The sequence below is a fragment of the Nicotiana attenuata genome, unplaced genomic scaffold (genome assembly GCF_001879085.1).
Source record: "Nicotiana attenuata strain UT unplaced genomic scaffold, NIATTr2, whole genome shotgun sequence".
NCBI lineage: Eukaryota > Viridiplantae > Streptophyta > Magnoliopsida > Solanales > Solanaceae > Nicotiana > Nicotiana attenuata.
In genome coordinates, this window is record NW_017674974.1 from 61,596 (window position 1) to 77,612 (window position 16,017).

The window sequence follows — 16,017 nt, forward strand, 5'->3', positions numbered from 1 at the left end:
GTTTCTGGGAATGATTTCACCAAGTGAGTGTAACTCATTTATGATAGAGGCGAGTCTTGTGTGCATATCTTGAATAGATTCATCGTCTTTCATCCTAAACAGTTCATACTCGGTGGTGAGCATATCAATCTTGGATTGCTTTACTTGAGTGGTTCCCTTATGTGCTGTTTGTAGAGCTTCCCATATCTCCTTTGCAGTTTCACAAGCAGAAATTCTATTGTATTCATCAGATCCTATTTCACGTACCAAAATTTTCTCGGCACGAAAATGTTTCTCCACGGCTTTCCTGTCTGTGTCAGTGTATTCTTTTCTGGTTTTTGGCATTGTCAATGGAAGGTCTCCAACTGCCTTTGTTGGGATGTAAGGCCCATCACATATAACATCCCACAACTCAAAATCTTCAGCCATGATAAAATAATGCATTCTTGTCTTCCACCACTCATAGTATTGACCATTGAACCTGGGTGGTCTGTACATAGATTGACCTTCTTCAAAGTTTGGTGGAGCAGCCATACAGATCCTTCATAGGTGTTCCTGATAGGAGGAACCTGCTCTGATACCAATTGTTAGTTTATATGAGTCCACCAAACTATAGAGTACCTGGTCCTCTTTGAGTTTCCACTAAGAATACAAATGAAATAGTAAGTAAATGAGACACAAAATTTTTACGTGAAAAAATCCCAACTCAAGGGGACAAAAAAATCGACCTACACTTGTAGGCTTTCAACTTCACTAACTTGTAAACAAACTATTACAAGCCACTTTGTAATGACTCTATTGCAAAGACTTCAACTCAACTAACTTGTGATACACTTACCACAAGCCACTTTGTCACTCACTAGTTACAAAGACTTTAACTTATGACTAACTCTAGTCACAACACAAACTCAGAAAGTTTATGATTTTACAAAGGGGTTCCTAAGCAACGCTTCTAGCTAAGCAATTTAGGAATTACACTAAGAACAATCACAAAGTTACAACTCAACTAAGGACAACAAAATACTAGATTTAGGAACTGGTCCGTAGTTGCGTTTAACTTTGTTCTTCAAGCTCTTGACAATTAAGTTTAGTGTTGCAGAAGACTTTAATGCTTGAAGTGAATTCTCATGTGTTCAAGTGATGTTTTTGTTGTAATACATTTGTTAATACACCTTTGATGACATCACTTGAATGATGTAGGCACTCGGTTGGTCAAAGGACAAGTGACTCCAAAACTGCTGCACTGTGTGCACTGTTTCTGTGGCAGTCACTTTTCAGCTGTGCACAGTTGACTTTCGCACTGCTGTTAGGAAAACACAAGGGATGAGGTGCCTGTCTTATTTTTCTATTCGCTACACTTGCAGCAGTTCACATTAGCTGGAATTCAGGCTGGAATCCATTCATTGGCAATGTGTACCGAGTGTGTCAGTTTCCCTATCTGGTTCTGGACAGTAAGTTTGTTAGATCTTCAAAACATAAGGCAACGACGTTGAAAACCCATCGATACTCTTGTGGAGCCAACTCATATGAACGTGCAGACGTGATACTTCTAATCAAATGATGACATGATCAGATCTAAATATTTGTATTAATGTTTATTTGCTTACAAAATATACTTCGAAAGTTATGCCTATATATCAATCGGAAGCATATATTTTTATATATTAGTTCCAGAACAAAGAGTGGGCTGCATAACGTATTTTGATATACAACTTGTAAGACTGCTTCATGGAAAATGGATCTATATAACATTTTAGAGAACATGATTAACAATACATCTTTCCTAATCTATTTCTCTAAAGCCTTCCATTGCACAATACAATAATTGTATGGACACAATTCCACCTGACTTTTGCATAACTCTTTGCTCAGAACTCAAATATGTTTTTCTTGGTTACATAGTGAAAATTCCTCACATGCTATTCACAGTTGTCCTGTTATTTTTTTTTTTCCTTTGAATTTTCTGTCTTTTATGCTTTCTTGTTATTCAGGCGTATGATTTTCTGAAAGAAAAATAAAACAGCTAAAACAAGAAGTGTATCTAAAGAAGTTGCAATGGCGTCCCTTGTTATTCCTTCTTCTGGAAACCATGATCAAATTGGCTTGGAGAAGGATCAAATTACTATGGTTATGGTTCCTTTTCCAGCTCATGGACACTTCAATCAATTCCTTCATCTCTCTCGCCTCGTTTCTTCATACCATATTCCAATTCATTATGTTGGTTTTAGTACAGAAATTAGCCGAGTTAAGGCTCGAATACATGGTTGGGATTTAGCCACTGCTATTAACTATATCCATTTCCAAGAATTCCCAACCCCATCTTCTTTTATGGCGCCGACTCCTTCTAATTGTTCAAATAATTCTTCTGAAACCATCTCGAAACTCATATCATCAGTACTGGATGCATCTTTAACATTGCGCGAGCCTGTGAGTGCATTTATAAAGAAGCTTTCCAGCACAAGTCGAAGAGTTGTTATCATTTATGATTCTATGATGGCTTCCACTGTTCAAGACGTAGTATCAATAAAAAATGCTGAAGCCTATTGTTTTCATGCTATTTCTGCCTTTGCCACTAGCTCTCTCTTATTGGATATCATCAAATACTATCTCCATCTTCCTTCATTCCTTGCGAAATTGGCCAAGAAACTTTTTCTCCCATCTGGTGTTCACATTCCAGATGGACTTCCAACTCTCAGAAGTACTTTCACACCTGAGTTTATTGAATTTATGCGATTACAACGTAGTTGTAACAAATTCAGCTCTGGGAACTTATATGATACTTGCAAAGTTCTCGAGGGTCCTTATCTTGAAATACTAGCAAAATTCAGTAGGTTGCTCGGAATTGGTAAACAATGGGCTGTTGGTCCTTTCAATCCGGTGACTATATCAGCGGGAAAGGACTCAAAAGTTCGTCACAAATGCTTAGAGTGGCTGGACAAGCAAGCCCAAAATTCAGTGATTCTTGTTTCTTTTGGAACAACAGGCTACTTATGTATGGAGCAAATCAAAGAACTTGCTATAGGATTGGAAAAAAGTCAGCAGAAGTTTATTTGGATAGTTAGAGATATATTATCAGGAGGAGAAGGGGAAGTCATAATCCCCGAAGGATATGAAGAGAGAGTAAAAGAAAGAGGAATTATCGTAAAAGATTGGGCACCCCAATTAGAAATCTTGGCACATTCATCAACTGGCGGATTTATGAGTCACTGTGGGTGGAATTCATGCATGGAAAGTATTACCATGGGAGTGCCTATAGCGACATGGCCTATGCGTTTTGACCAGCCCAGAAATGCTGTGTTTGTTACAAATGTGCTTAAAATTGGAGTCGTCGTGAAGCATTGGGATCGATGTGATGATATGATTGTTTCAAGTACAATAAAAAACGCTGTTGAGAATTTGATGGCTTCTACAGAAGGACATGAGATGAGAATGCGTGCCATGGAATTAGGTAAACAAGTCAAAGAATCAGTGAAAGATGGTGGAGATCATCAAATGGAGATGGATTCCTTCATTGCTCATGTCACTAGATATTAAGTTGCTTCATTGTCAAAAATGTAAAATTTATTTTTCTCCACGTAATTTTGACTTTTGGTGAAAGAAAAATGTTCATTCAGTTGTGTGCTAGCTGTTGAGTCTTTTATAAATTTGCATTGTTCAAAAATTCAACTTATAGGCATAAAACCGTATTATAATCTATAATTGTAGGCCTAATTAGTAATTTAAAACATTAACAGATAACTTGTTATAATCAGTTAAAATACAATTTATCCTCATTTACCCCGTTAGTAATATCCAACTTGAGATTGGATAGAGGTTCAGACATAGCTGCTAATTAAAGTGAGGTTTGGGCTTATACTAGCTAGGCTCAATTATTATCTATAAATCATGATTATCAGAAAAATTATTGCACATATCAGTAACTTTGCAATAAAGAACAGAGATGAAAGTTGAGTTCAACAGGTAATCTACATATAGTTACATCCCCCAGTTGTGATTTTAAACAGTTAGCATGCAAATATATAAACTCCTAGTATTTCGCAACTTCACATCACCATCAGTCGATCACAGTCCTACTTGTTGTGGGAGTTATCTCCTTTTTTTCTCCGGTTTAATTGCGGGAACATCCGCCTGAGCGAGCTCAAAATGGGCATTTCCGGGCAACCGAAGTCGAGCATACATACGACGATCTTCATGCGTGAATAGCCGGGAGGAAAGAAAGGGCGGTAGATGATAATGAGAAAGGGCGCCGCGTCTGGACGGGCGGAATGGATGAGCAAAAGGTGTCATGCCATGGAGTGGGGAATAGCCCTCGTCTCATGTAAGCGTAGGCTACAAGGTAATCCCTCTTTCGGGCTACATGTTTCAAAAGATGAATCCCGACAGCCCATTCGGAGAGTTAGTTGGCTCCCTCTTTGAGAGCCGGTTCGGTATCCAAATTTCACTTGTCAGACGTGTCCAATTACACGCTGGATAGGGCCACCAATGGAATAAAGCATTTTCTATTGAAAGGTTCACCATTTCTAAAATTCGAACTCAAAACCCTTCGTTTAGGGTAGAGAAATTCCAATTATCTCAGCATACCCCTTGGTGATGAAAGTTATTATATATATGATTTCAATGATTGAGTAATGTGCATATCATGATTTATGTTTTTACCACAAGGATGGTAATGTATGCGAGGCTCTCTTATTACTTGACAGGTGGACTCACGGTTCCCACTTGCTTATTTTATTAGATAAAACTAAAAAAGACAACTTAAAAGTTAATTATTTTCCTATTTAAGATGCTTAAATTGAGGAGCAAAATAAGTAGTAGTAGTAATAATAATAATAATAATAATAATAATAATAATAATAATAATAATAATAATAATAATAATAATAATAAGTTTGTATTTGCAATGATAAGCTTAAGGTTTATAGCAGGTTGCTTTTTTCTTTATCCCTTGGAATGGGATTATTAGTTTAGAGTCTATTTGACTTAGAAGTTTTATATATTTACATATAAATAATAATTAGTATATCATTAAGTATTATCATTCTCTAAAGTGCTGCTTTAGGAAGTTAGTGTACTCTTTTACATGGCGATGTGAATCAAGTAGTGGTTTTGAACATACAGCTAGCATTCATCAAAACAAAACGTAACTCTTTTTTTGGTAGTACAAACAAAACATATATGTTCAATCCAAAATCCCACCATAAGAGTCGTGATGGCACCAAGTTCCTAAGACTAAGTAAGTCTATCACATAATGAGATCAACAGAAATATAACAACTTAAGTATTAAATAAAAGCTGAAAAATGCCGTAACATAGCCAAAACGGGAATACAACAGTCAAAATCTCAAAACCCGACAATACTGAGTCATAAACTCTACATAGAATGCTCAAGATGTCTAAAAAAATATCATTGTTTGGGATACAATAAACCGTAGCAAATGAAATAAGATGGTGACTCTGAGGCCTGCGAGCAGAACATTAGGTATACTTTGAAGTCTCTAATGGCTCGGCACCACTCTCTAATGACCAGCATGCTCTGAGGTACCTGGATCTGCACAAAGAATATGCAGAAGTGTAGAATGAGTACACCACAGTCGGTACCCAGTAAGTATCAAGACTAATCTCGGTGGAGTAATGGCGAGGTTCAAGTCAAGATACTCACTAGTCAATTAACCTGTGAAAGATTTCAATATAAAACTAACAACGGAAAATATAACAGAATAAATATCAACTAAGAGTGGGACATGTGATAATATGACAACTCAACCAATAACTCATAAAAAACAAAGTGAAATCATTTAAGAAAAACAAGGATATGATCGAAACATCAACCCGTTCCAACACATGAATAACATCAAGGATCATCCCAAAATACCACATGAAATCATCAACAAGCGACCCTTATGTCTGTCGCGTGAGTTTTACAATGAAATATTTCTCTTATAAAGGTACACGCGCATAAGTGTCACGATCCAAAATTCAACTAGTCGTGATGGCACCTAACCTAACCCGCTAGGTAAGCCAATTAGCAACAATCCAATTCAAATGAGATTTAATGAGAAAATAAATGATGAAATAACTAGACTTTTATACAACTTTCCAATGACTGGTAGTACAAATCATGAGCTTCTAAGACTTAGAGTTTACAAAGCTGGTACGAAATAAATACATCATCTGTTCGAAATGTGCATGAACAGATTTATAAATCTAAAGCTACCAAGATCAAGAGGCAGCTACAACCGGAACGCAGGTTCATCATCAAAGCCAGCTTCCGCCATACACAACAATATCACTCCAAAATCTGCACGCAAGGTGCAGAAGTGTAGTATGAGTACAACCGGCCCCATGTACTCAATAAGTAACAAACCTAACCTTAGGTTGAAAGCAGTGACGATCTTAGACAATGGTCAGAGTCCAACACCACTAGCCAACAACAACTCATAACAATATAATAAAAGTAGCACAAGAAATAACTCAAAGATATGATGTTCAGCTCGTTCACAGTTACAGAAGATAGACACACGTTTCAAGTATAACAGTAAAACCCAAATCTTTATTCGAAATCACTAAAATATGAGTAAGTCAGAAATCTGTTATTTTTCTCAAAACTTTCAACAACAGATAAGATGTTTCAATCTTAGATAGCATGAGGGAAATACATCTCTATGCCTACATGTCAATGTCCATGTGAAGTCGTGAATTTCACAATGCCGTGTAGCATGAGGAAATGCATCTCTATATCTGTATGTCAAATATACATGTCCATGCAATGCATCACAGTGATGAACTCATGTACTCATACTCTCAGAGTACTCAATATCAATGTCTCGTGCTCCCACTCATCATGTTTAATCCCTCGGCACACTCAGTCACTCAACACTGTACAGTACCTGTTGCGGCATGCAGCCTGATCCCATCATGAATCAATAAAACCTGCTCTAACTGCTGGTATGTCAGACTCCAGAGGGCGGATCTTGCCCAAGAGCTAATATAAGCCATCTGGCCTACTGCGGCATGCAGCCCGATCCCATCAATAATATATATAGCCCATAGGGCCTGCTGCGGTGTGCAGCCCGATACATATAATAATAATATATATAAAGCCAATATGGCTTGCTTCGACGTGTAGCCCGATACATATAATAATAATATATATATAAAGCCAATATGGCCTACTGCGGCGTGCATCCCGATCCCATCATGAATCAAATAAACATGTTGTGACGTGCAGACCGATCATACCAATATCACTCACAATCCGGCCCTCACGCTCCAACTCAGCCGTCAATCTCTCTAGTATCTCGGGTTCCCAAATCTCATGCCAATCAATCCAAATATGATAATATAATATGACAACAATTGATAGCATAGACTGAGATATGATATGCAAATGAATGAATATAACTGAGTATGTAACTGCAATTTAAGCAATTAACTCAACAATAGAAATGACCTTAGTTGGTCCCAACAGAATAAACATATAGCCTAAATATGAATTCTAACATGGATCACAGCTCAATTACTCTAGCACGTAGAAATTTCATGGGTAAAGACAAGATTAGGTAACTACACAGTACCACAGAACTAACCGAGTCACGATTCACACGGTGCACGCCCACACACTGTCACGCCCCCTTTTTTCCTCATCGCGGAGAACGTTTGGGTTTCGACATTTCATGGGGAACAACTCTTTTCCTTTGGGGAATTGGGTTTTTGAAGAGTCGCCACCTAACGAATTATGGTGCGTTAGGACACCTTGAGCGATTAACTCATGGACTATTTTGCATTACCAGGGATTTAGGGTAAGGGCTCGAAATAACCTTGAGGGGAAGGTATTAGGCACCCCTCGCGGTCCACAACGGTGGGTCCCGACCGAGCTTATACTCATGTGAATTAGTCAAATAAATAGATAAACAGTTTTACCACGTACTTGCAAGTAAAGGCATGTTTTGACATTCAAGTAATGAAATAAGGAAAAGGGTTTGAACAGGTTGCACATATATAAAGAAAAAGTAAATTCATTTAAACAACAGGAGTTAAGAAAGGGGGTCCTAGGTTGGTTAGCCTACAGGATCACCCCACACAATGCCCGGTAATCACTCCCCAATGAGGGGCTACACGTGACATTAGCGCATAGTCATCATATCCTTACTACCCAATTCCCTCCCCTTGGTGATAGCCTAAAGCGTCCTAATAACCTTGAAAGATATCCTATGCGTGCACTACCCGTCCCTTCCTTGTGGCCCTGGAGGTATTTAGGACCTCTAATTTCGGGTAGTTCTAGACCATCCTAAGGTGTTTAAAGGAGAAAAGTCTAAGCGTCAATCAAAATAATTAGGATTGCACGTAAAGAAGGAACAATTAATGGCTCACATTTTTACCTCCACAAGCAGAACAGATAAATGCATGTCTCAAACAATTGTTTCAGGTATAAAACTTAGAACATGATATCTAGGTGAGCAGGAAGTATACAGCATGAGTTAGGACCAAGTGTCAGAGACCTATTAGCTTGCCTACTAATTTTAGACCTGTGAATGTGAGCAGTTTTAAATAACAAAGCGTGGTTTTATAGCTGCAGGATTTTAATTGCCCTATACGCTTGCCTAAGCGCATAACAGTGACGTCCTAAAAGCATGATATCTATTAGGAATGCAGTAAAAAAGTGATCAACTTTAAACGAATAACTTGAGATCCTATAGGCATGCTTTCTGGCAGTACTAATTTAAGGCAGTATTTGAAAACTTATTTAAAGAAGCGGACAAATTAATTAAATTAAACTAATTCAGAATAAACAAACGTGGATTAAATTGATTTATTTAACTAAGTTGGTTTTAAGTTCTATAGGCATGATTTCTATTAGAGCTGATTTTAATTCCTATAGGCATGATATCTAATTATAAAAAGACACTTAGACCCTATAGACATGGTTTCTAATTGTGTGGAAGTAAAGCAAACATAACAAACACATTTGAATCAACACGACCCTATAGGCATGGTATCTAATTATTAAAAGCCATTTAGACCCTATAGACATGGTTTCTAATTGTGTGAAAGTAAAGAAACATAACAAATACATTTGAATCAACACGACCCTATAGGCATGGTATCTACCCAGTTTTACCCATAGTATATATAGTACCCTCCCTTTTCACTAAACACCCCGCTGTTTGTTTACAACGATTATTACAGACCAATAAACTGACTATAAATTACATAAATAAACAGAAATTAATCTATAGGGAGCCTGCAGCAGGCCCAAATGATTTCCAAGCCTCCAATAGCCTCAAATGCCAAAGTTCCATAGCCAATCTCATGTCTAGGTGTGTCAGAGTTCCCTAAGGACCTCAAGGATCCCGGGCAGTGCTCACACCTAGACCTTTTCTCATATAATAACTAATTTAGGTGCAGTGTGGAAAGGCCAGCTCTGACATGCTAGAGCTTAGAGAGATCTCAAGGGTCTCAAGGCAGTACACATATCAGAGGGGCAGAACCTAATATTCTAAGAGTAAATGAAAGTTCATAACAATTGAAAGAGTTTAATAGAAAGGTCTTAAGACTGAAAAGAAATTTTGCAAACCATTAGAGCTGAAATAGTTTGAGGAAAAGTGTGAAGAAAATAATTGGCAATCAGAACAAAGTCATAGAACAAGTTTCAGGAACAACTTTCATACAAAGGGGATAGGGGGTTGGGAACATAGAGGGTATCTCTTAATGGAGCATACAAACAACAGGACATAGGGAGTTTTTAGGGGGTTCTACATATGCAGCAAAGATCACAGCAGAAACATGCATCACACAGCTAGAATTACTTTAAAGGGATTGACTGACTTAGTAGGAATGAAACAGAGCAGGCAAGGACTTAAATGAGCATGCTGGGCAAGTATTAACAATGGAGGCAAGCTAGTTATATAGAAGCAGAGTTTATGAAAGACAGTAGTTAGTCCAAACAGGCTTATGTTACACATGCAGACATGTTAAACAAGACAGCAAGCAGGCAAGTAAAGTGGGAACATGCTTATCATAGGTTTGAATGGGCAATATTAGACATGCTTGGCTAAGCAGTAGACAGAAACATGAACAGACTTAAGCCATATGAACTAAAGCAGTAAGTAAACACATAGGTTTGATTCTTAAAAATTAATCAGAAGCATACCTAGTTAAAGAATGAAAAGCACACGATGTGAGAAAGGTAGTGTGCAAACTTCCAGCCTTGGCTTGCAGCCAGCTAGAATGGCAAAGATCACGAGTAGAAAAGAGAGGAAAAAAAGAGCCTTTTAGAGTGTAAAAAGTAGTGGTTTTGGAACTAGTGTTTGATGTTCTGAAGTTAAAATAAGAGGGGGTTTATATAGTAATCAAAAGCTTAACAAAATAAGGTAAGAGATCAATCAAGTAGCAAATCAGGGAAATTTGTGGAATCAATCACATATGTAAATCAGCAAGTCCTTTCCTTAATCAAGGGATAATCAAATCAACGGTAAAAGCATGCTAGGATTTAAGGAAAAGAATCAAGTAAGGTTTGGGTATAGAGTAGATAATTAGGGGTAAATGAACAGAAGTTTCAATTAAGGAAACAATCAGTAAGAAACAACAAAAATACAAACAAGGCAAGGGAAAATTAATTAACGCAAGCAGTTCAATCAAATCGAGTAGAGAAGTAACAATCAAAAGTTTAAGGGAAAGTGTTCAAATTAAACCAGGAAATAAGGAATTCAGAATAATCAAGGCTTCAATCAAAGAGAAAGTCATGAAAGAGTCAGCAAGTTTATCATATAAAATAAGGCAAAACATGAGTAGTCAGGATTCGACACATAACTTTGACAAAACAAAAAAGTTAAACGACACTGATTCAAGGAGAAAGATACAAGTCTTAACATGAATAGTCAGGATGAACACAAGCATATAGAATCAGTGAAAGGGTTGAACTAAGAAATTCAGTAGAAGCATAATAGGACAAGAAAATCATAAGAAATCACAAGAACCCAAAGCAAGAACACAGTCGATATACCAGTACCCAGAAACCAAACGAAGGACATCAGAAAATTAGGGCTTTCAGTACAAGCAAGCTAAGGTTGTGGCCAACTTACAAAATCAGTCAAAACATAAACAAAAATCATCAAACATTCTGTAAAAAAAAAATTCCAGAAACCCTAGTTTAGAAAAAGATGAAAATCACTTGAAAATCATACGATTCTTGTAAAGAATCCCAAGGTTGTTGTAAAACTCATATGAAACTAGTCCAAATCATCTCAGATCTGCACAGATCTAAGCGGTTCAGAAAAAGAAATTAGGGTTTCGAAGAGGACCATACAGAGGTGAAGAAACATGCTTAGAAACCCATAGATCATAGACAATATAGGACGATCTTACTCGAATCACACTGGAATGGCCTGAAATAGGCGAGAAAGGAACCATAGATGCAAGCCAACTAGCCCTGGTCCCTTGAGGACCCTGGAGATGGCAAGAATAATGTGAGAGAGGCCATTGGAGGCCTGGGAGGTGGTGAGAAACCACCGTAGATAGCCTAGGTGAGTGAAGGCGACGTCAGATTAGGGTTAGGGTTTGAGCGCGTTTGAGAGAGAAGAAGGATTTCAGGGTGGCGGACGATGTAGAATGAAAGGGTTTCGGGGGGGGGGGGGGTTCGTTTGGTTTATTTTTGGAAGGGTCATTTGTGGTCGTTAATCTTTATGATCAACGGCTGAGATTAAGGGTATTGGGGCCGAATCGGGTCTTCAGGGTTTGGGCTGGGTAATTTTAATTAAAAATTGGGCTGGTATTGGGTTGGAATAGGGCTACAATTGAAATAAAACTGGCCAGATTTTAAATAGCCACTTTTAATAACTATATAATTTATAAAAATAACAAATGATTTCCAGAAAAATATTTTCGTGTACTAAAATGATTTAAAATAGTTGTTTAACATTTTAAAAATATAAGAGATCATTTTATGCGTCAATAATGCAATTATGCATTAGTAGGGCTATTATTGCAAAGATGTACAATTTAGCCTAAATACGTAAATATAATTACAAAAAATGCATTGCAAATGTTTAATCACTATTTTGGCATAAATAAAGAATTTAGATGACCAAATCACCACAAAAATAATTTGAAGGATAATTATTGGAAATTTATAAATAAAAAGAGAAGAAATAAATCAATTTGGAGCTTTTAAAAATTATAGATAAAATTATAAAAATGCTTATGCATGCTTATAATGCATATGTGCTATTTTGAAAGTATATATATGTATTCAAAATATATGAGAAAAAATTGGGTATCACCAACTGCCCCTCTTTACCCGGAAAGGATGAAAGAGTTTTCGGGTAAAGAAATGATGGCCAATTTTGACCGAATGGGATGTTTTGAAAGATAGAGGCCGGACTCTGGTCTTGAGTTGCCTACATATCCCTGGTTTTACAGTAATCAGGCCATGTGTAGTTTTGGATTCATTGGCAGAATATACCGATGAAGTCATTGCAAGAACGGACACCGGATGAAAGAGCGACTATGGTGAGCGGTTAAGGTTTGAGACAGTTGAAGGAACTGGAGCGTGGTCGCTCCTGCTAGGATAGCAGCTGCTTGCTGGTCACCTGCGGATGAAAAGATGCTGCCGACATGTATTTGTGCGAAAATTTAAACATAATGCAGATTCCCTTTGGACTATGAGAGCCGTCTTTGGACGGTTAAGGATGACGTCCTCGGACCATGATGTCCTGGGCTATGAATTTTTTAGTGAGGGATTCGTAGGCCATGAAATGGTGTCCTCAGGCCATGCAGATGGTGCCTCTGAACCATGATGCCTTTGAATAATGATATGCAAATTTGAGGGATCCTCAAGCCATGGCATGGTGTCTTCCGGCTATAAAGATGATGCCTTTAGACTATGACGCCTTTGGATAGATTGGCGATATTTCAGCCCATGAGATGCAACAGTAAGATAACAAGACAAGGCTTAGTCTTGTGAAATGAAGGGCATAGCTTAGCCCGATAGAAGAGCGAATAAACAGTACCAGGGTAGAGCAACATTTATGCAAGGATGGACAATGTTTAGTCCCATGCAGATGGAAGGCAGTGCTTAGCCTTATGCAAGTAGGGAGGCAAGGATTAGCCTCATGCAAGTAGGGAGGCAAGGATTAGCCTCATGAAAATAGGGAGGCAGGGATTAGCCTCATGAAAATAGGGAGGCAGGGATTAGCCTCATGCAATTAGGTAGGCAGGGATTAGTATCATGCAAGATATGGGGAGGCAAGGATTAGCCTCATGCAGGTAGGGGAGGCAAGGATTAGTCTCATGCAAATAGGGAGGCAAGGATTAGCCTAATGCAAATGGGGAGGCAGAGATTAGCCTCATGCAAGATATGGAGGCAGGGATTATCCTCATGAGAATAGGGCAGGGATTAGCCTCGTGCGAGTAGGGAGGCAAGGATTAGCCTCATGCAATTAGGAAGGCAGGGATTAGCCTCCTGAAATTAGGGGAGGCAAGGATTAGCCTCATGCAAATAGGGATGCAGGGATTAGCCTCATGCAAATGGGAGGCAAGGATTAGCCTCATGTAATTGGGAAGGCAAGGATTAGCCTCATGCAGGTATGCGGGACAGGGCTTAGTCCCATGCAAAGAGAGAGTAGCAAATAAGAGTAGCATATGTCTTAGCTGGAGATATATTCGGTGTCTGATGGCCTGATTGATAGTGATCTTGTTATATGTATAGAAATGATGAAAGAGTTTTCGGGTAAAGAAATGATGGGAGCTTTTAATTTGGATTAACCTCATGCAGGATATGGGGAGGCAAGGATTAGCCTCATGCAGGTAGGGGAGGCAAGGATTAGCCTCATGCAAATGGGGAGGCAGGGATTAGCCTCATGCAAGATATGGCGGCAGGGATTAGCCTCATGAAAATAGGGAGGCGGGGATTAGCCTCGTGTGAGTAGGGAGGCAAGGATTAGCCTCGTGCGAGTAGGGAGGCAGGGATTAGCCTCATGCAATTAGGGAGGCAGGGATTAGCTCGTGCAATTAGGGAGGCAAGATTAGCCTCATGCAATAGGGAGGCAGGGATTAGCCTCATGCAAATGGGGAGGCAAGGATTAGCCTCATGCAATTGGGAAGGCAAGGATTAGCCTCATGCAGGTATGCGGGACAGGGCTTAGTCCCATACAAAAAGCGAGTAGAAAATAAGAGTAGCATATGTCTTAGTTGGAGATATATTCGGTGTCTGATGGCCTGATTGATAGTGATCTTGTTACGGGTATATATTTGCGGATGCTATTGCTACATCAAATATACCTACATTCAGAAAAATTTTAAGTTTTGTGAGGGGGGGGGGGGGGGGGGAAGGTTGGTTCGGCTTCTATCGCTGGCCTTGCTTTGCTCCGTTCTGGGGCCCTTTTGAGTTTCTGGGTAACTTGACGGTTCGGAAAGAGTTTTCGAATATATGAAAGTATTGATGAAAAATAGAGTTATTTAGAAACATATTGAAATATCAGTAATTTAGATGAATAGTGACTGTATACACATTTCAGAGACACTACAACTTTCTCATGTTAGAATTTTTGAGGGTCGTCCTAAATTCTGCCCTAGTTTGGTAGATGATCTTTCGGCCACTTGCGAGTAACGAGTTTGTTTAATCTATCCTTTAGAAAATTCTACCCTTGTTTCTTAACGATTTCTGACTGTCTGACATATGCCTGGGTTGGCTGGACTTGCTCCGGAATTTTAAGGTTCTCCTCAAAATTCTGTCCCAGTTTCTGATCTTGGGGGAAATGAAATTTATTATGATATGACCGAACCATAAGGTTTGCTACATATCCCTCTTAAACAGAAATCAGTCAAGCGTAGTTCAATTACAACAGATGGGGAAATGCAAATACTCTAAGCAAATAATACTTTTGCTACGTCTGAATCGATTGGTTTTGGCCAAATTTCTCGTCCATTCTGCAAGTATGAGTGCTCCGCTCCTGTCAGCACCTGTGTAACCTGTAAGGACCTTGCCAGTTGGGAGAGAATTTCCCTTTTGGCTTCATCTTTGATGTGGGAAGATCTTCTTCAGTACCAGCTGTCCTGGTGCAAATTGTCTTGGTTTGACCCTTTTGTTGAAAGCTCTGGACATTGCCATACATACTGCATTCATCCTTTTTCATCGATAAGGGCCAATTGTTCATAGCGACTCCTTATCACTCTGCATCGCTGAGTTCAACTTCCTGTAAGATTCTTAAAGAAGAATCTCTACCTCGGCTAGGATGCAGCCTCGGTACCATAACCAACATGTATGGAGTTGCCCCGGTTGATGTACGAATCGTAGTGCGGTATCCCAATAAAGCAAAAGGTAGCTTCTCGTGACATTGTTGTGGTTCTCTACCATCTTCCTTAGATCTTCTTGATATTTTTGTTCGCGGCTTCTACGGCTCATTCATCTGAGGTCTGTAGGCTGTGAATTCTTGTGATTGATTTTGATAAGTTTCACACTGGCTTTCATCAGATCATGTTGAGATTGGCGCATTATCAGTAATAATGGACTCGGGAACTCCAAATGGCAAACAATACGATCTTTGCATAAATCTGCGACGACTTTCTGGGACAAACTTTGTAAGATGTAGCTCTACCCATTTATTGAAATAATCAATGCTATGAAGGTTGTTGTAAAACTCATATTGAAATGAGTCCAAATCATCATCAGATCTGCACAGTCTAAGCGGTTCAGAAAAGAAATTAGGGTTTCGAAGAGGACCATACAAAGGTGAATAAACTGCATAGAAACCTATAGATCATAGCCAATATAGGACGATCTTAGTCGGAATCCCACTGGAATGGATGCAAGCAACTAGCCTAGTCCTTGAGGACCCTGGAGATGGCAAGATAAAGTGAGAGAGGCCATTGGAGGCCTGGGAGGTGGTGAGAAACCACGTAGATAGCCATAGTGAGTGACGGCGATGTCAGATTAGGGTTGGGTTTGAGAGCGCTTGAGAGAGAGAAGGATTTCAAGGCGCGACGGTGTAGAATGAAAGGGTTTTGGGGGGGGGGGGGGTCGTTTTGGTTTATTTTAGGAAG

The 16,017-nt window shown here is 38.9% G+C and overlaps 1 protein-coding gene across 1 annotated transcript; it reads left to right on the plus strand.

The window, feature by feature from the left end:
* Window positions 1-2,034: 2,034 nt before the first annotated feature.
* LOC109219528 (zeatin O-glucosyltransferase-like) lies at window positions 2,035-3,513 on the plus strand. Its single transcript, XM_019383985.1, has one exon. The coding sequence runs from the start codon at window positions 2,035-2,037 to the stop codon at window positions 3,511-3,513; it is 1,479 nt and encodes a 492-aa protein (XP_019239530.1).
* Window positions 3,514-16,017: the final 12,504 nt, after the last annotated feature.